Source organism: Oncorhynchus tshawytscha, linkage group LG16 (assembly GCF_018296145.1).
Source record: "Oncorhynchus tshawytscha isolate Ot180627B linkage group LG16, Otsh_v2.0, whole genome shotgun sequence".
In the NCBI taxonomy this organism is placed as follows: Eukaryota; Metazoa; Chordata; class Actinopteri; order Salmoniformes; family Salmonidae; genus Oncorhynchus; species Oncorhynchus tshawytscha.
The window spans coordinates 9,615,854-9,641,783 of NC_056444.1; the positions used below are offsets into that span (position 1 = coordinate 9,615,854).

General features: G+C 40.6%; 1 protein-coding gene across 1 annotated transcript; it reads right to left on the minus strand.

Moving 5' to 3' along the window:
- Nucleotides 1-434: 434 nt before the first annotated feature.
- Nucleotides 435-25,930, minus strand: LOC112215297 (myosin-7-like). The gene is made up of 40 exons (XM_042298743.1): nt 25,882-25,930; nt 25,708-25,753; nt 24,008-24,216; nt 22,485-22,628; nt 22,237-22,393; nt 22,120-22,147; nt 21,929-22,034; nt 19,194-19,286; nt 18,742-18,805; nt 18,555-18,653; nt 18,024-18,127; nt 17,285-17,423; nt 17,066-17,184; nt 16,712-16,861; nt 16,450-16,620; nt 15,976-16,285; nt 15,805-15,878; nt 15,411-15,616; nt 15,188-15,311; nt 14,540-14,676; nt 14,195-14,450; nt 13,725-13,967; nt 13,466-13,642; nt 13,226-13,371; nt 13,059-13,149; nt 12,174-12,563; nt 11,942-12,068; nt 11,726-11,844; nt 11,444-11,640; nt 9,533-9,716; nt 9,004-9,169; nt 5,332-5,456; nt 4,936-5,244; nt 4,625-4,828; nt 4,227-4,523; nt 3,971-4,075; nt 3,777-3,872; nt 3,545-3,679; nt 1,456-1,504; nt 435-560 (listed from the first exon to the last, which is right to left on the minus strand). Exons 3-39 carry the CDS (start codon nt 24,206-24,208, stop codon nt 1,484-1,486), a joined length of 5,814 nt encoding a protein of 1,937 aa, XP_042154677.1. The 5' UTR covers nt 24,209-24,216; nt 25,708-25,753; nt 25,882-25,930; the 3' UTR covers nt 435-560; nt 1,456-1,483.

A 25,930-nucleotide genomic window follows, 5' to 3' on the forward strand; every position in this document is an offset into this window, starting at 1 on the left:
GATAGATGTCTATACCAGTGTCACGACTTCCACCGAAGTCGGCTCCTCTCCTTGTTTGGGCGGCGTTCGGCTAACGCTGTCACTCTCCGCTCCATTTCTCATATTCCATTGGTTTTTGTCTTGTTCCATTACACACCTGTTTTTCATTCTATAATTACTGCATGTATTTATCCTCTGTTTTCCCTCCATGTCTTTGTGTGTATTGTTTGTTTGTGATGTGGATTATTGTCGGGCGCTTTACTTTTGCCATGTTCCGTGTTTTTGGCACGTTATTGTTTTTATGTGCTGTATTTTGTGGAATGGAATTAAAGTGCACATGTTCACTACACTCTGCTCTCCTGCACCTGACTTCGCCTCCGTACACACCATCGACAAACAGATATGAAAAACCGTTGTCATACAGGTAACATGTTACAAGGAATACACAGAGGGGCTATTTTAAATTTAGTTTATTCTTTATTCTGCTCATGTTGCATGGAGAATATAGAAAACTAAAGCAGTACAGTCAGGACATTTTCAGAAAGGTCCATCTGAGAGCTTCACTCTTCATCATGTTCTTTCTGTGACAAAGAAGATAGATAAAGGTTGAGAAAATGTGCTTCTGAAAACGTTATTATTAAATACTGTTCTTCATTTATGTTTAAATCTTACAATCAAATCTTATAATAAATAATTTACAAAAACAGTTTTGCTTGCCATTGCACAGAAAGTGACCACTGAAACCATTATGCTTTAGAAATAATGTTTAAAAAATAATTAAAAGTAAACAATAATCCAATTCATATTTGATTCTGTTTTATAATGAGTGTACATAACATTAGGAATACTTCATAATATTTAGTTGCAACCCCTTTTGCCCTCAGAACAGCCTCAATTAATCTCATTCCACAGGGATGCTGGACCATGTTGACTCCAGTGCTTCCCACAGTTGTGACAAGTTGGCTCGATGTCCTTTGGGTGGTGGACAATTCTCAATACACACAGGAAACTGTTGAGCGTGAAAAACCCCAGCGTCATTGCAGTTCTTGACAAACTCAAACTGGTGCGCCTGGCACCTACTACCATACCCCGTTCAAAGGTACTTAAATCTTTTGTCTTGCCCATTCACCCAATGAACGGCACACATACACAATCCATGTCTCAACTGTCAACTGGCTTTAAAATTCTTCTTTAACTGGGCTCCTCCCCTTCCTCTACACTGATTGAAGTAGATTTAACAAGTGACATGAATAAGGGATCATAGCTTTCACCTGGATTCACCTGCTTAGTCTATGTCATGGAAAGTGCTGGTGTTCCTAATGTTTTGTACACTCAGTGAGTATAAAAATATGTCATGTGAATGATAGTATAGCTGTTTGACATCAAATACTTACAAAGCTATTGAGGTAGAAGCTGTTGACATGAGGGAATTTGAAAATTATAATCAATATAATTATTTTGATGGAAAGAACTGACCTGAGAGCTGGCATCACAACTCTTGGCCTCACTCTTCATCCTTTCCTTTCTGTGACAGAGAAGATGGATTGTTCATGAGCATTTTTTTAATATTACTGTGTGAAGGAAAACATTTGATATACTGTGTGCTTAAAATGATATGGTTGGAAACTTCAACAGGTATGTACAGTATGTATATTATGGAAAATGGTTTGTGTTAGTTTTTAGAAATCTGTATTTTCAAAACCATCAGACCATCAAAAAATGTTTTAAACCATTTAGTTTTGCATTTATATTGAAAGTCCACAGGTTTCTTTTGCTTCAATAGAGTGATCAGAGGCATGCAACTATAGTTTTCCTTTCCTGCACATTCAGCAGAAAAAAGCTTCATTTTTAAGCTCCCGGGTGGCACAGGGGTCTAAGGCTCTGCATCAGTGCTAGAGTTGTCACTACATACACTGGTTCGATTCCAGGCTGTATCACAACCGGCCGTGTTTGGGAGTCCCATAGGGTGGCGCACAATTGGCCCAGTGTTGTTAGGGTTTGGCTTGTGTAGGCTGTCATTGTAAATAAGAATTTGTTAACTGATTTGCCTAGCTAAATAAAGGTTAAAAAAAATGATGACAACAGAAGTGCAATGCTATTTTGGGTAGCAGCTAAACAAGTAAATTAGGATTTTTTTTGCAAAAATGAATGGTCAACATATTTCTCATGTTTATCATAGAAAGAATGTAGCCAACTGTTTCCTAATGTTTTGTTCATCTTGTGTTTTACCAGAGTAAAGTACACAGAGAATTGGAGAAAAGTAGCTACACATCAGTCAGAGTGCAATCTGCTGATAGAATGCCTGTTAGTGAATGCAGGAATTTGATTGGTCTAACCACATGAGTAAGGATTTCTTATCTGAGTGGGGAAGTGCAACTGAAGCACAACATTAGTCAGAAGCCGAGCAGAAATGACAATAAGAAACATTTTAGATCTACAGTACATTTACAAAAGTGTTTTATACTTTTTTTTCTGCGTGAAAACGCAGAATTCTGCATTAACGCAACCCCTCCTGGTATGGAATACACTATGAACTTCATGCTGTCCCTATACAGATACTAAACAAGTACCTGATTCACCTTACTGTGTAATACACTCAAGAGTTTACACAACATTTATTATAGAGCCATTATGTGCCATTAAAGACTTCAATGGCCACAAAAAAAATAACTTAGGGCCCTATGAAATCTGTTAAATTTTTTGCAATAATTCATTTTTTTTCCAAATGCATTTTTTTCTGTTTTGTCAATCCAGGTTTCTGTTTTTTTGCCCAGTTTTTTTCTGTTTTTTGCTCTCAAAATTGCACATTTTTAATAGAAAAACAACTAAATTGGATGTTCTAAGTCTATATCAGGAGACCACTATATCAGGAGACCACTTTTGAGGTCTGGGAAAAATCTAATACATTTTCATTTTTGGGTGTAGATACCATTTAATTCAACTGGGCACCAGCAAGAGACTTGTTTGGTTAGTGGTGTTTCTGTACCACACATGTAATTATGGAGTTTGCAAAAAAAAAGATCGCACTGGATAGATGCAAATTATCATGATACCAGGTAGGTTTACTTTGTAGTTAACATTTAATTGAGAATGCTTTTGGGAAACCCTTTCCATCTACCAGATGACGGTTATCATTATTAGCATCATCACTAACAGCTACACAAAGTGGTAGACAAACACGCACACAAAGAAAGGGGCATTCCTGCATTGCCTCTTCAGAAAGTTTAAGGAAAATACAAATCCCTGATGGACTTTGTTAATGTATTATGATAATCTTGGGCAATACATTGATTTCCTACTAAGTTCAATAGATTGCTGCTCTTCAACTACAGGATGTACCGCAGAAAATTGTTAAACCTGTTTGTGGCACAAATTCAAGGAGTAATCTAAAACAATTTTAGGATGAGACACAATTAAATTAAAGGGGAAACAGGAATATAAATAACGATAATGCGAATAGCTATTTGATGAAATATGCCTTAAAGTTTCGTTTTTTTGCCATCTACAGTACATGGGATGTTTGCAAATGATCCTTTCGGACTCTTGAAAAAATAACTTTACTGACCTTGGAGCCGGAATCACGACTCTTGGCTCTCATCTTGTTAACCTGAGACTCAGCAATATCAGCCCTCTCCTCTGCCTCATCCAGTTCATGCTGAATCTTGCGGAACTTGCCCAAATTAGAATTGGCTTGTTCCTCCTGTGAAATGTTTTAAGCATGATTTAAGTTTTTAGAAAACACAACAATTTGAGAATTACAGATGTATTAGTTGGATGATGGAACATGTTCTACTTACAGCCTCCTCTGAAGTTCTCTTGTAGGATTTGACCTTCAGCTGCAGTTTGTCCACCAGGTCTTGAAGACGGGACAAATTCTTACGGTCTTCCTCAGTCTGTCCCCAAAAAGAAAGGAAATAATTGTCATTGGTGTGTCTTACATTTGATTCTTAGCGTGTTAATAATGCAAATCAAATTAAAATATATGATGTACCTGGTAGGTGAGCTCCTTGATGCGTCTCTCATATTTACGGACACCTTTCACAGAATCACTGCTCCTCCTTTGCTCCATTTCCACTTCACTCTCTAGCTCCCTCACCTTGAAAGAAATGATGAATGTTAACACATTAATTCCATTTACGTTGTTAGTTACCACTGCTTTTAATATTAAAGCTAGAAATATGACTATAAATATGAAAAAATGATTTAGAATTAATAGAAGATTATGTAGCTGGGCCTCAGACACTTACTCTGGACTCCAGCTTCTGGATCTGCTTCTTGCCACCTTTCATGGCAATTTGTTCAGCTTCATCCAGGCGGTGCTGCAGGTCCTTGATGGTCTGCTCCATGTTCTTTTTCATACGCTCCAGATGAGAACTGGTGTCCTGCTCCTTCTTCAGCTCCTCTGCCATCATGGCAGCATCAGTAATGGCCTTTTTGGCCTTTTCCTCAGCATTTCTACACTCCTGCACGGCCTCCTCCACTTCATTCTGAAGCTGGGATGTGTCGCCCTCTAGCTTCTTCTTCTGGCTCAACAGGCTGGTGTTCTACACATATATATGACAAATTCATTTTAATATAACCTCAGCGAATCTCAAATCGCAGACATTTTAAGGAGAACACGAATTGTTATCTATTACCGTCTTACCTGTGAGTGCAGCAGCTGAACTCTCTCACTAACATCCAGCAGTTCCTGCTCAGCCAGTTTGCGGCCTCTCTCAGTCTGCTCCACTATGGCTCTCAGCTCATCTAGTTCAGCCTGCATCAGATTGTTGCGTCTCTCTACAATAGCAATGTTCTCCTTCAGATCATCATTGCCACGAAGAGCATCATCCAGCTGCATTTGAGAATCCTGTAGAGAGAATGTATGATTTTACTATATTTTGTTTCACAGTGTGGTTTGGCTTTTTGTGAAGGCACAAGCAATGTTATTAATTCACAATGGTGTGGAGGTGTTACCTTCAGATGGGAATGAAGACCCTTAAGTTGCTTCTGGGCCTCTGCTGCCTGCCTGTTGGCCTGGCTGAGCTGGATCTCCATCTCATTGAGATCTCCCTCCATCTTCTTCTTCAGCCTGAGAGCTTCATTCCTGCTGCGAGTCTCTGACTCCAGGGAGCTTTGCAGGGTATCCACCACTCTCTGCTGGTTCCTCTTATTCATCTCCATCTCCTCATCCTTCTCCACTAGCTTCCGTTCAATGTCAGCTTTGACCTGATTGAACTCCAGCTGTGCTCTCAGGATCTTGCCCTCCTCATGCTCTAGGGAGCCCTATGAGACCACAGCCACCCATAGTTTAGAAGATTTTACATTTAAATTCTGGTACTTTCACTATCAGTAAATGTTTTCTATTCTTACCTCAGCTTCCTCTAGAGCAGACTGTATCTCAGCCTTCTCCTGCTCCAGCTGTTTACGGATTTTCTCCAGCTCATGGATGCTCTTTCCTCCCTCACCAAGTTGCTCAGTCAGGTCAGAAATTTCCTCTGTGGAAAAATGTAATTGTTCATCAGAATATTTGTTATCTCTGATGTTGTTGTATTTTCCATCTTTAATTGTCTAGGTTATGCTATTTAGTGATAAGAAGAAGGAGAAGAAGACGAAGGATAATAATAATAAGAAGGATAATAAATTTACCCAATTTCCCCAAGTGTTATTCCGCTACCAAATATGTTTTATTATGATAATTTATATAAACTCAATTGAATTATACATATTCTCTTTTACAGAAAGTGAATAGATTTGATAGTGACAGAGTCACACATTGTATAAGATACAGGGATGCAAACTAGTCACCTTTAGGCAAAATTAGTTTTGAATCCAAAATAGGTAACATACTTGATTCGTATAGATCCGATGATCATTTTTTATAAATGTTTTTGTCTAATATGGACGTTTTGATCACTACTGACTAGAGCTCGACCGATTATGATTTTTCAACGCTTTTTTGGAGGACCAAAAAAGGCCGATACCGATTAATTGACCAATTTTTATTTGTTTATTTATTTGTAGTAATGACAATTACAAGAATACTGAATGAACACTTTTATTTTAACTTAATATAATATATCAATAAAATCTATTTAGCCTCAAATAAATAATGATACATGTTCAATTTGGTTTAAATAATGCAAAATCAAAGTGTTGGAGAAGAAAGTAAAAGTGCAATATGTGCCATGTAAAACCATTTGTATTTCATATACCTTTGACTTTTGGATGTTCTTAGAGGCACTTTAGTATTGCCAGTGTAACAGTATAGCTTCCGTCCCTCTCCTCGCCCCTACCTGGGCTCGAACCAGGAACACATCGAAAACAGCAACCCTCGAAGCATTATTATCCATTGCTCCACAAATGCCGCGGCCCTTGCAGAGCAAGGGGAACAACTACTTCAAGGTCTCAGAGCGAGTGCCGTCACCGATTGAAACGTTATTAGCATGCACCCTCTAACTAGCTAGCCATTTCACATCGGTTACACCAGCCTAATCTCGGGAGTTGATAGGCTTGAAGTCATAAACAGCTAAATGCTTGAAGCACAGCGAAGAGCTGCTGGCAAATGCACGAAAGTGCTGTTTGAATGAACGCTTACGAGCCTGCTGCTGCCTACCACCGCTCAGTCAGACTGCTCTATCAAATATCAAATCATAGACTTAACTATAACATAATAACACACAGCAATACAAGCCTTAGGTCATTAATATGGTCAAATCCGGAAACTATCATTTCGAAAACAAAATGTTTATTCTTTTAGTGAAATACGGAACCGTTCTGTATTTTATTCTAACGGGTGGCATCCCCAAGTCTAAATATTGCTTTTACATTGTACAACCTTCAATGTTATGTCATAATTATGTACAATTCTGGCAAATTAATTACGGTCTTTGTTAGGAATAAATGGTTTTCACACACTTCGCAACGAGCCAGGTGGCCCAAACTGCTGCATATACCCTGACTGCTTGCACGGAACACAATTTGACACAATTTCCCTAGTTAAAAGAAAGTCATGTTAGCAGGCAATATTAACTAAATATGCAGGTTTAAAAACATATACTTGTGTATTGATTTTAAAGAAAGGCATTGATGTTTATGGTTAGCTACACATTGGTGCAACGACAGAGCTTTTTTCACGAATGCGCTTGTTAAATCATCACCCATTTGGAGAAGTAGGCTGTCAATCGATGAGAAATGAACAGGCACCGCATCTATTATATGCTACTCAGGACACGCTAGATAAACTAGTAATACCATCAACCATGTGTAGTTAACTAGTGATTATGTTAAGGTTGATTGTTTTTTATAAGATAAGTTTAATGCTAGCTAGCAACTTTCCTTGGCTTCTTGCTGCACTCGTGTAACAGGTAGTCAGCCTGCCACGCAGGCTCCTCATGGAGTGCAATGTAAGGCAGGTGGTTAGAGCATTGGACTAGTAACCGGAAGGTTGCAATATCGAATCTCTGAGCTGACAAGGTAAAAATCTGCCGTTCTGCCCCTAAACAAGCAGTTAACCCACAGTTCCTAGGCCGTCATTGAAAATAAGAATGTGTTCTTTAACTGACTTGCCTAGTTAAATATAGGTTTAAAAAATTAATACATTTGGCCACAATCGGTGTCCAAAAATAAATATAGATATAAACTAATGTTTTCCCTCTTATGTGGTTAATTTTCAGAATGAGAGAATTTGGTGAAAATGAGGCGTTGCTTGTTAAACAAGTGGTTTCAGGAATCAAGTGTAGCTGGAGCTTGGCCTGGCTTAAGTTGGATGCCACTATAGTGGTGAAAGGAACACCATACATTTTCCCTTTTTCTCACATTTTGTTGTGTTGAACTTCGCATACTGTAACATTTTGTGAGTATTTTACTTTTTACTCAGTGAATGTTATATATTTCTTTTGTTTGGACTTTTTACCCCTTTTTCGTGATATCCAATTGGTAGTTAGAGTACTGTCCCAACGCTGCAACTCCCATACGGACTCAGGAGAGGCGAAGGTCGAGAGCCATGCGAAACAGCACTGCTTCTTGACACACTGCTCGCTTAACCCGGAAGCTAGCCGCTCCAATGTGTCAGAGGAAACACCATACAACTGGCGACCAAAGTCAGCATGCATGTACCCAGCCCACAACAAGGAGTCGCTAGAGCGCGATGGGACAAGGACATCCCGGCTAGCCAAACCCTTCCATAAACCCAGACGACGCAGGGCCAATTGTGCACCACATCATGGGTCTCCCTGTCGCGGCTGGCTACGACACAGCCTGGGATCAAACCAGGGTCTGTAGTGACACCTCTAGCACTGCGATGCAATATCTTAGACCGCTGCGACTATAATCGTAGTCACTGTAATAGAGCAGAAATAGAATGGATGTTTGTTTGTACTTTACAATGTTTTTTTCCCCAAGTGCAATATTTAGTGTGTGTTTGTGGTCACATGCGTTCTATTATAAAGGCTGTCATGGCTAACTGCAGTATCAGTTGTTTATTCTGTGGACTTGAGTGTCATTTGCAGTAAAGCCTAGGCAACAAATAACATTTGATAGCTTTCCTTAACATTTTTATCTATGAGTTAGGTTCACATTAACCACTTTTTAGTTTACACAGAGACTGATCATGTCGATAATAATCTTTGTGGTTTAATTAGTACACAGTTTAAACCTGCATTTCAAGAAGGGATCAAGCCTGAAAGTCACTAGACATGTTCACTTTAAAGCAGCAAGTTTCTGTGCAAAAAAAAACGTGTCACCTTTTTGGGCCCTCACTGAAGATGACTTCCCAAACAAAGTACAATTTTTTAAAACTCCTCGACTTTAGAAGGTCATGGCTCAGCTTCTGAATGTCATAGAGACAACCAAATACATTCCCATGTGCCTTTCTCTGGCAGTTTGCTGCTTGTTTTCTATCCTAAAGCATCGCGGATGTATGCATTGTTTTAGATCAGTGTAACAATTGTGAATTGTGCCCTTCAAATCAAGGAAGGTCCCGTGTCCCCCCATGAAATGTGGGCTCCCCCTATGCCGTGCATCTAATAATGCATATCCTCTGACCTTGAAGGTTCTTGTTCTCCCTTTTCATGGACTCCAGATGATCCAGAGATTCCTCATAAGAGTTCTTGAGTTTGAAGAGTTCAGTGCTGAGAGATCTGGCCTCTTTCTGGGAGCTCTCCAGCTCAGTCTGAGCCTCTTCAAACTTCTGCTTCCACTCAGCCAGGACCTGGAAAGATAAGTGGTTTCAGTACAGTATATGATTAGGATAAGATGTACTTTATTGTCCATTAACTTACAGAGGAAAGACGGTCACAACCCAAGCCCCGAGACACACAGTTGCAGGAAGCAATGGGTCAGCTGCAGTTCTGTGCCCCTGAAGCAATTATAGGGGGTTAAGTGCCTTGCTCAAGGGCACAACTGCAGGCGATGGTAGGATGATGTCAGAAAACCTCCGGTTACCGGCTCACTCCGCACCAGGTTTTCCAGTCTGAAGTTGCTGGCCTACTTCTCTAACCACTAGGCTACCTGCTGCCCCTATCATGTACTATAATGAAGGCTAATTGGACTTGTCTACAATTAATTTTCTTACCTTGTCGAAGTTCCTTTGCTTTTTGTCCAGAGCGGCAGCAGCTGCATTGGATCTCTCCACATCCACCATGAGATCTTCAATCTCATTCTGGAGTCTGTGTTTAGTCTTCTCCAGGGAGGAGCATTTAGCATTAACAGCTTCCACAGCCTCCTCTGCATCCTGCAGACGCTGAGCCAGCTTCTTCCTGGATTAACATAGATGAGAAATATTTAAGACATCTGCCTTTTTTGTACGGTGCATTCGGAAAGTATTCAGACCACTTGACTTTTTCTACATTTTGTTACGTTAGACTTATTCAAAAATGTATTCAATTATATATTTTTCTCATCAATCTACACAATACACAATAATCAATCCACACAATAACCCATAACGACAAAACAAAAACAGGTTTTTAGCAAATTTCTTTTAAAAAATAAAAATAATACCTTATTTACATAAGTATTCAGACCCTTTGCTATGAGACTCGAAATTGAGCTCAGGTGCATCCTGTTTCCATTGATCATCCTTGAGATGTTTCTACAACTTGACTGGAGTCCACTTGTGGTAAATTCAATTGTTTGGATGTAATTTGGAAAGACACACACCTGTCTATATAAGGTCCAACAGTTGACAGTGCATGTCAGAGCTGAAACCAAGCCATGAGGTCGAAGGAATTGTTTGTAGAGCCCTGAGAGAGGATTGTGTTGAGGGACAGATCTGGGGAAGGGTACCAAAAAATATCTGCAGCATTGAAGGATGCCAAGAACACTGTAGCCTCCATCGTTCTTAAATTAAAGATGTTTGGAACCACCAAGACTCTTCCTAGAGCTGGCCGCCCGGCTAAACTGAGCAATCGGGGGAGAAGGGCCTTTTGTAGGGAGGTAACCAATAACCCTTTGGTCACTCTGACAGAGCTCCAGAGTTCCTCTGTGGAGATGGGAGAACCTTCCAGAAGAACAACAATCTCTGCAGCACTCCACCAACCAGGCCTTTATGGTAGAATTTTCAGACGGATGCCACTCCTCAGTAAAAGGCACATGACAGCCTGCTTGGAGTTTGCCAAGAGGAACCTAAAGGACTCTCAGACCATGAGTATAAGATCCTCTGGTCTGATGAAACCAAGATTGAACTCTTTGGCCTGAATGCCAAGCGTCATGTCTGGAGAAAACCTGGCACCATCCCTACGGTGAAGCATCGTGGTGGGATGTTTTTCAGCAGCAGGGACTGGGAGACTAGTCAGGATTGAGGGATAGATGAACGGAGCAAAGTACAGAGAGATCCTTGATGAAAACCTGCTCAAGAGCGCTCTGACCTAAAACTGGTGCAAAGGTTCACCTTCCAACAGGACAATGACCCTAAGCACACAGCCTAGACAACACAGGAGATGCTTCGGGACAAGTCTCTGAATGTCCTTGATTTGCCCAGCCAGAGCCCGGACTTGAACCTGATCAAACATTTCTGGAGAGACCTGAATATAACTGTGCAGCGACGCTCCCCACCCAAGCTTGAGAGGATCTATAGAGAAGAATGGGAGACACTTCCCAAATGCAGGTGTATCAAGCTTGTAGCGTCATACCGAAGAATACTCAAGGCTGTAATCGCTGCCAAAGGTGTTTCAACGAAGTACTGAGTAAAGGGTCTGAATATTAATGTAAATCGGATGTTTCAGTAATTTTTTTGCTATTAATTTCTAAAAACCTGTTTTTGCATGGTCGTTATGGGGTATTGTGTGTAAATTGATTAGGGAAAAATACAATTAATCCATCTTAGAATAAGGCTGTAACGTAACAAAATGTGGAAAAAGTCAAGGGATCTGAATAATTTCTGAATGCGCTCTATGTCAGGTAATACAAGTATCATTCATGTACTTTTGTGTGTCACTAATTCAGCCAAGGTTGAATAGCCTTAAAAGTAAGAAAACGTCCTTACTTTGCATCTTCAAGCTCCTCGGTCTTCTGGATGGCATCAGTTTCATACTTGGTTCTCCACTGAGCCACTTCAGCATTAGCCTTGGACATGCCACGCTGCAGCTCAGACTTGGCCTCCTGCTCCTCCTCATACTGCTCCCTCAGCAGATCTGAGTCATGGCGAGCAGACTGCACTGCATGGGCAAGTGCGTTCTTTGCCTGGTAAGGACATTTTGTAAAGAATCAAATTATGCCGGAGGTTAAATGAAGTTGATTATTGACACTGCATTTTTAGTATAAATACCTTGACTTCCTCCTCCAGTTGTCTCTTGAGGTCTTCAATCTGTTGAACGTTGGACTGCTTACCTCTGGTCAGTTGGGAGACCAGAGAGTCCTTCTCCTCCAGCTGTCTGGCAAGTTCACCTGTTTTAATGCAATTCTAATTATTTCAAATTATATTACTTATTTGGTTATTTGTTGTTGCTGTTCATGTGAATGTCCATATTTTTTGTTAATATACCATTCTCAGTTTGAAGCTTTGCTTTCTGCATGGTGAAATCATTGATGGATCGCTGTCCTTCCTCAGATTTCGTCCTGTATTCACTCATCTGGTCCTCGAGTGTGCGGCACATTTTCTCCAAGTTTGTCTAAAAACAGATTTGTTTTTTGAATGACAGAACACCGTCACTAGATTCCATCATTAAAAAGCATGTGCAGATAACACGTTTTGATTGCTTAGTGATACCACATACTTTAGACTTGACAATCTGCTCCATGTTGGAGGCCACATCATCCAGCTCCAGCCTGAGCTCACTCTTCTCCTTCTCCAGCTTCTGCTTCACTCTCTGAAGGTTGTCAATCTGCTCTCCCAGGTCAGCCACACTGTCAGCATTTTTCTTCCTCAGAGTGGCAGCTGTAGCCTCATGCTGCAGAGTAGCCTCTTCAAGGTCTCTGCGCACCTTCTGAAACTCAGCCTCCCTCTTCTTGTTCATCTCAATCTGGGCAGCAGTGGCTCCACCTGCTTCCTCCAGCCTCTCACTGATCTCTTCCAGCTCTCTGGCCAAGTCTGCCCTCTGTTTCTCCACCTTGGCACGGGCAGCTCTCTCAGCCTCAAGCTCTTCCTCCAACTCCTCAATGCGGGCCTGCAATAGAGGGAATTACGATTTACAGAACAAGTGTCAAGTGTACAATGTTGGAAAGAGTACTGAAATACCCTTCTCAAGTAAACGTAAACGGTAGATAATTTAAAAAGTACTCTGGGTACTTCATTAAGCTTGATAACCTTAGCAAAATGAGCTAATTATCTGAATGTTGTTACACATATTTTCCATGCATTAAATTGAAAAAGTACAGTAGGATCTAAGTTAGTTTATTTTATGAATTTCAACAAGGCAATATTTTAAAATAAATTAAACATTCAAAGCAATTAAAATCAGGGGTGCAAGGATTACTGAAATATTTTCCTTAAGTAGAATACTGTTACAAAACATTTTCCTCAACTAGAATAAAATGACTGACTTTGAAAAATACTCGGAAAAGCTACTAAATTACATTAACGAGAGTAGTTGTAATTCGTTACTTTACAACTCTGCAAGTGTAACAGAAAGAGTCCCTTTTCAATAATGCTATTGAAATACCTGCAGCTCCTTCAGTTTTTTCTGGAGTTGGGCACCCATGGCCTGCTCATCCTCAATCTTGCTGTTGAGTTGGCTCATCTCAAAGTCCTTCCTGATAAGTAAAGCACACATTTTAGAGCTTTCTGTAAAGGAATTAATTAATTCGATTTTGTGGGTTGTGATCTTACTTCTTCATTCTCTCCTCCAGTTGCTGCTTGTCGTTCTCCAGGTCCATTAGGCTCTCCTGGGTCAACTTCAAGTCTCCTTCTAGCTTTCTTTTGGCTCTCTCAAGGTCCATCCTGACCTTCTTTTCTTGCTCCAGAGACCCTTCAAGCTGATAAAGGATATATTAAACATTATTGTGCTGTAGGCTATTTTAGGATATTACTTAATTTGTTGTAATTTTTTATTTCCTATTTGGTACTCACATCATCAACTTGCTGTTCCAGTTTGGCTTTGGCCTTGGTCAGCGTGTTGACCTTGTCCTCCTCACTCTGCAGGTCATCCAACGTTTGCTGATGAGCCTCCTGCAGAGCCTTCTTCTCCTTGGTCAGCTTGGCAATGATTTCATCCAGAGCTGCCATCTCTTCAGTCAGGTTTTTAACCTAAGGAAACAATGTCATTACGTTTTCATCCAAAACAATAAATTGGAGTTTTAACAATACAATAATGAAGAACAACTTTTACCTTGTTCTCTGTGGCATGCTTTTCCTTCTCCACTTTAGCCAGAGTGAGCTCCAGATCATCAATGTCCTTCTTGAGTTCTGAGCACTCATCTTCCAGCTTCCTCTTCTTAGCAGTCAGCTCTGAATTCATCTCCTCCTCATCCTCCAGTCTTTCTGTCAGCTCTTTGGCTTTGGCCTCAAGCTGGATTTTGCTCTTGATCAGACCCTCGCATCTCTCTTCAGCATCACCAATAGTGTCTTCTGACTGTCAATGTGTCAATATATTGTAAGTATATCAAATTCTCCAAAGCTCAGAAGATTGTTTGGTGGCAAAATATTTGGAGACTACAAATGCTCCGCTGATTGTACATACCTATTTAGCAAATCATGTCTCCTCTTTCTCTGTTTTTACATTTCTCTAGTTAGCTAAGGCAATTTTGACAAAGGATTTGAGTGCAGCAATGTAACGGTAGTTCAGTTAAAGTTACTCACAGTTTGGACAGCGATCTGCAGGTCATTCTTCTCTTGGATAAGGGAGACCATCTTCTCTTCCAGCTCCTTTCTACGGGCTTCACTTTTAGCATAAGCCTCTTTAAGCTTCAGGAATTCTTCCTTCATGTTCGCCATCTCCTTCTCAGTCTCTGCTGACTTCAGCAGAGGTTTAATCTTGAAGTACATCTTCATCCAGGGCCAATTCTTGACACCCATGAAGGCACGAATGTTCCATTGGATCACAAGCAAGGCGTCCCTGTGAAATGGAACAGAAGTAGCTTTTTATACACCCTTTTCCACCTCCACCATATTGTCTGCAGAAGTTTTATCTACTCTTATTCCAACCTGCGTTCAACAATTTTCTGGAACTCAATTCTGGCAAGTAGACCACGTGATCGGGCTTGCATTCCAGTGATGATAAGAGCGAGACGGTCATCTCTCATCTCCTCAAGGGTACCCAGGAGACCAGCCTTGAAGAACACCTAATGAGACACAAAGGCCATAATGTGGTGGTTGGATCATCTTGTATTCGGTAGGATTGTATTTTTCTGCCAGTTGACCACAAATAACTTGAATGTGTTATCCCCCATGTTTATAGTCATGTTTAGATTGTTGATGTCTTGCCTCTGTGCGAAAAAGGCACAAATTGACCACAAGGTGGCCTTAGAATGAGAAATTGATTTTACAACTAGCATGTTGACCAAGATTTAAAACATTTGGCACGGACTATCTCAAACAGTATGTGCACAATGCTTTTAATATCTTATATGTAGCCAGATCTGGATTTACTACATGGTGGCGCTACACCAAGTATATATTTGTATCTCTTGACTTGATCCATTTGGCCTAGAGACAGATGATATGTAGTAAGCATGATCAGTGGTATATCAGCAAGTGGCATTGCGCCGGTCGACCTGATGGTGTTGTATTCTTAATGTCATGCTTGGACCCCATAATTGCTGCTGTTGTTTTTCATCTATTTAGAGAACGTACCTTCGTGTGTCCTAATCTGTACTGGGTGTGGTCAATGTCCAGAGAGCCCAGCAGTTTTTCTGCTGCCTTTATGTTGTCCATGAACTGACCCTCAGGGATAGCATTTGGATTCAGGATGCGGTATCTGAATTTAAATCAGAAAGCAATTATCTTCAAAAATGGAACACTTGAATAGGTATACAGTGGAATTTATTTTGGACAGGAAATGCATAATGGTTTGTACCTTTGTTTGAAGTCAGCATACAGGATCCTGTTGGGGAAGCCCTTTCTGCAGATCCTGATGCCTTCCAGCACACCGTTACAGCGCAGCTGGTGCATGACCAGAGGATTCTCCATGGCCCCAGGAGTCTTGGTCTCGTTGGGGATGAGGCAACGCACAAAGTGGGGGTGAGTAGACCTCAAGTTGGTCATGAGTTTACCCAAGTTCTCCTGTAAGTATGACAAATGTAGAATTTTCCATAAATGACTCCCAGTACCTCACGAGTCACAACGGCATTTAATGCTGACATGCCAATCCACAACAAACTGATATGTCAAATTTAGCACAAATATAATACATGTGTTATTTTCTGCCATTTGAAAACATCAGAAGTATATTGATTTAAAGTCAGATCTACCCTGTGCAATGCAGACACAGTCTGGAAGGAAGAGCCTTTCTTCTTCTTTCCTCCAGCTGCTTTTTCTTCAGGTGCTGTATGATAATGACATCAATTCAATATATTATTGTCATGTACATTTGTATTTATTTCTATGGTTTGTAGTCTTTGCCGATTAAAAACACATAGTACCTCCTTCTGCACCAGCATAGCCCACAAAGAGGTTGGCCAGGAACTTAAGACTTGACTTCTGGAACAGTCCGACCACAGTCTCATTCAGCGGGTCCTTGTTCTTCACCAGCCAGTTACCAATGTTGTAATCAACAGTGCCAGCATAGTGAACCAGGGAGAAATGTGCCTCTGGTCTACCCTTAATAATCCTAGGCTTCTGGAAGCATGCATTTTTCCCCAGATGGGTGTCATACAGCTTAGCTTTGAATGTAGAATCACTGGCCTTGGGGAACATGCACTCCTCTTCAAGGATGGACATGATACCCATGGGCTGAAAGGGGAAAATGAATGAAAATAAATGAATACTAAGGCAAAAGCATAAATATGAGAATAATTTGTTGTTGAAGCACATTTATGAAGATTGCCCTTGTAATGTTTGAAATCCTAAAGATTCAATCATATAAATTAAACTACTGCGAAACTGAAGACACCAACCCTTTCAATGAGGTCAATGCAGGCAGCCAAGTCCATGCCGAAGTCAATGAACTCCCAGACGATGCCCTCTTTCTTATATTCTTCCTGCTCCAGCACAAACATGTGGTGGTTGAAAAACTGCTGCAGCTTCTCATTAGTGAAGTTGATGCACAGCTGCTCAAAGGTGTTGAACTGAAATAGAAGTTTACAGTTACTTTATTTTGTCAGCTGTAATGTTTTAGATGAATCGTTTCGTGACGTGGCCTTTTATCAAATCACTCACATCAAAGATCTCAAAGCCGGCAATGTCCAGCACACCAATGAAGTGCTGGCGAGCGTTCTTCGTGTCCAGTGAAAGGTTGATTCTTATCACCATCCAGAGGAACATGTTCTCGTAAATTTTCTTTGCCAGTGCACCAATGGAGTAGTTAACCTACAAAATATTGAGAAAATAATTTACCAAAACATAGACTCCACATAAACGCCTAGGGACAGTTTCCCAGACACAGATCAGGCCTTGGACTAAAAGGCATCGTCAATGAGGAATCACAGGCATGAACATTTTAGCAACTCTAGACAGAAGTTTTATGCTCAAAATTATTAGCTCCTGGAAATGTACAACTTTTTTGAGACTCACCTGGTCGACACTCTGACCTTTGGTGACCCACTCATTTCCTACTTTGACCCTTGGGTGACACAGCCCCTTGACCAGGTCAGCAGAGTTTAGGCCCATCAGATATGCAGCTTTGTCAATATCTGAAAAGGCAATGTTTTATGGTTGGAGGAGGCACTCTGAGCGTCATATTTTTCAGATATTACTTTATGTTAAAGTGAGAGGTTTTTAATCAGTGCTCACCCTCAGTGCCATCTGCCTCTGCTTGCTCCTCCCGCTGCTTATTCTTGAACTTCAGATTGCCGTAGTGCATGATGGCCCCAGTCAGCTTATAAATGCCATTAATCTCTTCTTGGGAGAATCCAAGCACATTAAAGGCATCCTAGTTTCGAAATAAAAGCCATTGTTTTGTATTGGAGAGAGAGTTGGATACAACTGGATTATTACCAAAACATTAGGAGCACCTGCTCTTTCCATGAAATAGACTGACCAGGTGAGTTCAGTGAAAGATTTCATCCCTTATTAATGTCACCTTCAATCGGTCTAGATGAAGGGGAGGGGATATGTTAAAGAAGGATTTTTAAGCCTTGAAACAATTGAGGCATGGATTGTGTATGTGTGCCATTCAGAGGTTGAATGGGCAATACAAAAGATTGAAGTGCGTTTAGAACGGGGTATGGTAGTAGGTGCCAGGCGCACTGGTTTGAGTGTCAAGAACTTCAATTGCTGCTGGGTTTTTCACGCTCAGCAGTCTTCCGTGTTTGTCAAGAATACCCAAAGGACATCCAGCCAATTTGACACAATTTTCAGAAGCATTGGATTCAACATGGGCCAGCATCCCTGTGGAACGCTTTTGACACCTTGTTGAGTCCATCCTCCATTGAATTGTAGGCTGTTCTGAAGGCAAAAGGGGATGCAACTCAATATTTGGAAGGTGTTCCTAAGGGTTTGACGCTCAGTGTATACAGTATGTTTTACTCACATCAGTAGCCATTAGCTCATCTGCATCATTAATGGAAGTTACAGCAATCTCTCCTTGGGAGATGAAGGCGTAGTCATAGGGATTGCTGGTGATGAGTAGCATCTCTGAAAATATTTGAACAGCACAGTTTAATTGTGTTTAGGCTGTTGAATAGACCATAACATACTATTAGGAAAATTGGCATTGTATAAAAATAACAAGACAACAGTAATATTAGAAATAGACAGGATGGCAAATTAGTCTTAATCAAGTTTAGAAAAACCTGGAGATTGTTTTTCGTGCATCAAAATGTCAATGTTGTGTGCTTAAATGGCATTTAAATAATTGCAACTTTCTCATGGACAAAGGAAATATTAAGGCATAAATCACAATACATTATGTTGTGAGTTTTACGGTTGGGAATGGGGGGTAGCACACTGCATGCGCTGGCCGCACCATAAGAATTGAATTGGAATTCATCAGAAATGTTCAGTTTAATTCAGAATGGACCTCAAGCCTGCTCAGTACACGGTTTGATGATTTAATACTCACCCAGCAGTTCTGGTTTCTTTTGGGACAGGATCTGGTAGAAGATGTGATAATCTCTCTCAGCCTTGAGCTGGAAAGTTACACGTGACTTCTCCAGTAGATCTGATCAGTATGGAAAAGTGCTTTTGGTATTAATGTGTTTCCTGTCAAAGAGACCTTCAATTCTGAGCAAATATACTATTGTACTCACAAGTCTCAATGTCAGCAGACGAAAGCTTCCCACTGACTCCAAAATGAATTCGGATGAATTTACCCTGTAAGTTATTGTCAAAAGCAGAAATGAATGAGCACACCAGATCTGGGTTCAAGTAGTAGTAGTTGTTTTCTTTTTGAATACCTTCGGTGTGCTTGATTGAGCTTGAATGGGTTTAAATCCCACCTATCTGGTAGGCTCAATTAAACACTGAAAGTATTTGAAATAAAACAAATAGTATTTAAACCCAGGTCTGTTGCACACAGTCCCAAAAGGGAAGATTAGCTGATGGACCCGAGGAAGATTAGCTGACGTCATGACATCAACTAATGGGGGATCCTAATAAAATTCTTATCCTTGTAAAATTCAAATCGAGAAGATAACAGATAAGATTAAAATATAGGACAAGATTTGAATGGTCTTTGACTGCAAACAAAGAACAAACTTACGAATCGAGAGGAGTTGTCATTCCTGATGGTCTTGGCATTACCAAAAGCCTCCAGGGCAGGATTGGCCTGGATGATTTGATCCTCCAGTGTCCCCTAGAAACCAACATCCATACAATGTGAAAATGCTGCAATGAACACCAGTACTACATTAATAAAATGAGATCTAATCAAATGGCTTTTTTTGCATTGCCCCTTTTACAACCCTGCTACTACCTGTTGTTATCATCTATGTATAGTCACTAATAACTACCTACATGTACATATTACCACAACTAACCGGTGCCCCCGCTAATTGACTCGGTACCGGTAACCACTGTATATAGTATCGCTATTGTTATTTTACAGCTGCTCTTTAATTACTTGTTACTTTTATTTCTTATTTTTATCTCTATTTTTTTTTAACTGCATTGTTTGTTATGGGGCTCGTAAGTAAGCATTTCACTGTAAAGTGTTGGATTCTGCGCATGTGACTAATAAAATTTGATTTGATTTGATATGCTCAACCAGCCATTAACTTTTTTTACTTTAGGATAGATATTGATGATCACAGGGCTCGACATTAACGCTTGGACAAGAAGAATATAGATTTAAGTTGTCCGACTGGACAAGTAAAAAGAATCACAGAATAACCACAATGTGTGTCATCAGTGGATCAGTGTCCTCTGGATGCAATGTGTTGCACACTGTTCTCCCAATCTCTGCAGAACAAATCAGAGTATAATTATTGTAGGCCTTCATTGACAGGCATGAGTTGTCTTTCATTCATGCAGTCGCAAGAAAGCCACATTGCTAGTTAGTGAGTTATTTCCGCAATTATACCAACATTTTGATCATTAATGAAAATCCTGGAAAGGTCATGTTGTTTGCATCACCTACATGTGCCAGTGGGCCTTTGCCAGAGGAGAGAGAGACAACAACAGACAGTGGCAACCCATCATTCTGCCTGTTTTAGCTAATGCATGTTTAGCTAATGTATTTATTTGCTCATTTTGAATGTCATTTTGGAATTAATTCACGTTACATATCAGTTTGCAAACAATGTTAAAAATAAAATTAATAATTTAGTTAATAAAGCCGGATACAAACATGTTCTCTTGAGTAAGACAGGTCCAAATTGTTTCAACCTAGCTCAGTGCTTCCTGTGGTGGAGGGGCAGCCAGCGAAAGCACAGAGCGTAGCCAGCGAAAGCACAGAGCGTAGCACAGAGCAGCCAGCGAAAGCACAGAGCGTAGACGTTGGTCATTTTCTCTAGTTGCGCTGTGATTGGGAGAGCTAGATAGTTCAAGCCCCTAGGTTTCTGCCATAGATTTACATTAGATGTGCCTGTCCAAGAAGGCTCAAGGTCAAGATAAAATGATGTCAAATCACGTTATATCTACAGTAGCTTTGATTGGACTGTTGTCAACATCATACTTTCAAAATCTTAGCTAGCTAGCTAGGCAAGCAGTCATCATCATGAATCACGTCGACAATCTTTTCAATCTCTGTCATATGAAGATAAATTATACACAAAACGTATTGGTGCTCATCGGTCATTGGACATAAACATTACACAAAAGTCATACATCGCAAATTCAACAATGGAAGGAATGAGTGGCTAATTGCGATGCAAAACAATCACTATTTTGCTTCCCCTGCCTGCAATTCGGTGGAGAGGGTGTGGTCCAAGTCTGGGTTTAAGGGTTGAAAACATCTGTCTGAAATGGTCTCTTTTCCAAGCTTAAAAGGATAAACATTCACAAGCAACACCATGGGCCAGAAAAGGTTGAATACATTGGCCAATCTGTCAATCCATCATGGATTCTGCCTGGTTCAAAACAACTCGGAACTCAGAACTGGGAAATCTCCGACTTCAGTGTGTTCAAGACAACTGGGAACTATGGGGGGGGGAAATGAATTCTGACTGGGAAATTGTGTTTTGAACGGACGTCAAACTCGGAATTCCAGTCAGGAACTTGGATCTCTTTCTAGAGCTCTGACTTCCAGACCTAAAGATCCCTGATATCATGATTCAACCCTGTTTTTTTCAGAGTTCCCAGTTGTCTTGAAAGCACTATAAATCTAGAGAATGACAGTCTTTGATGACAATCTACAGAACTAAAATGTAATAATGTTCAATAATGGCTAAAAAGTCAAAACGGCATTTGTCATTATTGAAGAAGAATGCTTTTTATCGAGTTACACAAATCCACAAGGAGTCAGTAGAAACCACATTTATTTAAGCAAGTCAGCCATATCAGCTATGTTTTTTTTTAATGAGGCTAAATGTAAGAAACCTCCGCTCTCGGGACAGCTTTATGTAGGCCCTAACAGTTTGTGGGCACTGTTTGTCACCGTTTTAGTGCAATTAATGTATTGTGTTGTGTAGTGGCTTTGCTGGCATATATCCCAAAACATGTTATAGAGTTTGCCCACCAAGATTTACATGCTAACTAGATAACAAGCCAAACTACACAATATGTTTTGAATTGGCTATCTCGCTAGTTAACTATTTAGCAGGTATTAATGACATTGTCATGTCCGATGTCCTAAAATAACTTTCCACCGTCACTCCTGTGTCACCGCAACTGGCTCGGCAGGTCATAACCTGTACCCACGCACATTGACTCGGTACTGGTACACCCTGTATATAGCCTCGTTATAGTTATTTTATTGCTACTCTTTTCAAGGACAAGTGACTTGAGCTTTCGGACAAGTAAAACAAAAGTTTTACTTGCATTCTATTTTCTGTTTACCTTTTTTTCTTCTGCAGCGCTTTTCTTTCCACTGACAGCAGCAATGCTGGCAAAATACTGGATGACCCTCTTGGTGTTCACAGTCTTTCCAGCACCGGATTCTCCACTGGGATTGAAAATACAAACGTCTCAGAATTTATCTTAATTTTAAATAGCCTCAAATCAATATAACCTTTGGTTGATGTACTTACGTGATAAGAACAGACTGGTTTTCCCTGTCTGTTGAAAGAGAAGTATCAGTAAATGTGTCATTATACAAAAATGATTTGATATGCCAATGTAGATGAAAAGGAAAAGTGATATTTTACCTGACAACATGTACTGGTAGGCATTGTCAGAGATGGAGAAGATGTGAGGAGGAGCTTCTGTCCTCTTCTTGCCTCTGTATGCATTGACAACAGACTGATCGTACACTGGCAGCCACTTGTAGGGGTTGACAGTGACACAGAACAGCCCTGAGTAGGTCTGTGGAAGACGAGGGAGATGCAGATTTAGTTTCATTCATTTGAATGAATGTTTGATTTAATGGAGATATTAGCAGTCAGGCTTGACTTACGTAGATCATCCAGGCTGCGTAACGCTCTTTGAGGTTAAACAGCACAGCAGGCTCGTGCAGGAAGGTGAACATCGCCATGTCCTCAATTTTATCAAACTTTGGCGGGTTCTGGGGGTGAACGTCATCCTCCTTCACAGTAACAGTCTGAAAGATGGGCAAATTAAATGATTTTGTTTCATTTTCAAGGTGTAGAGGTATTCACTTTTGAGACAAATCCTATCTTGATTTTTCACAAATCATCAATCGACATGTAATGCCTGATTTGCATGAAAGTTAAAGATCTCAAGTCAGGATTCTGCTCTTAGTTTTATATATATAGTGTACAACAATGTGGACACCCCTTCAAATTAGTGGATTCAGCTATTTCAGCCATACCTGTTGCTGACAGGTATATAAAATCAAGCACACAGCCATGCAATCTCCAGTAGAGCTCTGTGACTTTAAACTTGGTACTGTCGTAGGGGATGCCACCTTTCCAACAAGTCACATTTTTGCCCTGCTAAAGCAGCCCTGGTCAACTGTAAGTGCTGTTATTGGGAAGTGGAAACGTTTAGGAGCAACAACAGCTCATCGCGGAGTGGTAGGCCACACAAGCTTACAGAACGGGACCGGCGAATGCTGATGAGGGTAGCTCGTAAAAATGGTCTGTCCTCGGTTGTAACACTCACTACCGAGTTCCAATCTGCCTCTGGAAGCAACATCAGCACAAGAACTGTTCGTCGGGAACTTCATTAAATAGGTTTCCATGGCTGAGCAGCCGCACACAAGCCTAAGGTCACTATGCATTGCCAAGCGTCAGCTGTAATGGTGTAAAGCTTGCCGCCATTGGACTCTGGAGCAGTGGAAACACATTCTCTGGAGTGATAAATCAGGATTCACCACCTGGCAGTCCAACTGACGAATCTGGATACCAGGAGAATGCATTGTGCCAACTGTAAAATTTGGTGGAGGAGGAATAATGGCCCGGGGCTGTTTTTCATTGTTCGGGGTAGGCCCCTTAGTTCTAGTGACTGGAAAACTTAACGGTACAGCAAACAATGTCATTCTAGACAATTCAACTTTGTGGCAACAGTTTGGGGAAGGCCCTTTTCTGTTTCAGCATGACAATACCCCCGTGCACAAAGTGAGGTCCATACAGAAATTGTTTGTCAAGATTGGTGTGGAAGAACTTGGCTGGCCTGCACAGAGCCCTGGTCTCAACCCCGTTGAACACCTTTGGGATGAATTGGAAAGCTGACTGCAAGCCAGGCCTAATCGTCCAATATCAGTGCCCGATTTCACTAATGAGTGCCCAACCTCACTAATGCTCTTGTGGCTGAATGGAAGCATGTCTCCGCAGCAATGTTGCAACATCTAGTGGAATGCCTTCCCAGTGGACTGGAGGCTGTTATAGCAGCAAAGGGGGGACCAACTCCATATTAATGCCAATGATTTTGGAATGAGATGTTCGACAAACAGATGTCCACATACACTACATGACCAAAAGTATATTTTAAGAAGATTTTTAATAGTAAAATATTTACCTTTCCAAACTCAGTATCAACGGTGACTTTAGCCCCATCTCTGCTGGTGATTGTGGCCTTGACGTACTCAACCTCAGGGTCTGGCACATAGCACTCTCTCTTTATGTCAAAGGGTCTAGTCTGGCATTCCATACGCTCCTTGTCTGACTTACGCAGATAGGAAGCTGCGGCACCAAACTCTGCCATCAAACTGTCCCCCATTCTTAAACCTGTGCAGACAGAAACAGAGCATTGAATGCAGTATGGATATTATTTACACACAGTACCAGGTTGAAATTAATGCCAACCCCAAACTCTGCCTTCAACATGTCACACATTCTTAAATTTGTGAAACAGAGCTTTGAATGCGTACAGTGGGTTTCAAAATTATTATTATTTTATACTAATACAATTGCATAGAGGAAGAGATTTTTGTTTAACAAGTCATGTTTTTTTCCTCAAAAAGGTAGGGATCAAAATGATTGACACCTAAAGATTCTTATAAATGAAGTAGTCAAAAGTTTAGTAATTGGTCCCATATTCCTAGCATGCAATGATTAAATCAAGCTTGCGACTCTACAAACTTGCTGGATGCATTTGCAGTTAGTTTTGGTTTTGTTTCAGATAATTTTTTGCCCAATAGAAATTAATGGTAAATAATGTATTGTGTCATTTTGGAGTCACTTTTATTGTAAATAAGACTAGAATATGTTTCTAAACACTTCAACATGAATGTGGATGTTTTACAGCCCTTTGATTTTGCCTTAATACTTCACTAAATTAATTTTAAAAAGTCGGTCCCAAACATTCTCCCTAAAGACCTAAATGAATTGGAATATTGGATATTAGTATCACTTTATGTCTGTTTTGTATATGAACAGTATACTGTACCAGCATGGCAGACCAATAGAACTTTAAAATATATGGAGTGGCTGTGGATCCGACTTTTTCTGGATTTTTTGTCTGCTGTGCTAAAACATCCGGAGCTTCCCGAAGCCTCTGCGCATGTGCGGATCACGTGCTGCGCGTGTGCATATTCTCACCTTTAGATGCAGCGAACAGGCTACTCAGGCGAATGGTCACGGTGCTTGTTATGTGATCTTGCAGACACTGATTCAGCTTTGATCTAACTTTATTATTAAACAAGTGCCATTCGCTTGAGTAGCCTGTTCTCTGCACATAAAGTAGAGAAAATACACTTTCGCAGAACGGGATCTGCACATAAGCTTCGGAAAGCTCTGCATCTTTGAGTGAGGCCGAAAAAGTTGGATTCGCAGCCACAGCCCAAAATAATAGCCTAAAAAAGTCATGAGGGTCGAGGCAGAACACCGGTGGGCTACTAGATTTAGAACCCTAGATTGATAAGACTATCTGAACAATATGAAGGTCAGCAAACCAATAACACATTGTAAATAAACCAAAACGTGTGAGGTTCACAGCAGACCAAAAGTAGCTAGGTCCACTGTAGCTCAAACCTACAGCTTCATGTACAGCTCAAATCTACAACTACATGTAATTACTATACAGGAAAGACGTATTATGCATCATATACAAGTTGACTAGATTGATGAGTAGACAACAAAATAAAACATTAGTATAGTAATGTATAGTTTTCATGGAACACATTGAAAGTCTTCATGCAAACCACTAAGAGGCTGGTTGTAAAACCTATATTTAAAAACCTATATACCTATATACTAATAGAAGACTATTAGTCTTACCTGTCCTTGGTCACACCTTGAATACGTTTGGTGGAAAGGATCTCGACTGAGAATGAAATAGACAAATACAAAGACAATATCAATCAACTGAACACATATGTGTGGTAATGACAATTGTTTGGTCCTGTGATGATTATCTTTGCCCTCCTCAGCAGACTGCCTCTATATGCTTACCTTCAGGATGTCCAGTGCCTTGTGTCTCCCCCTAGTCTGTCTCCCCTGG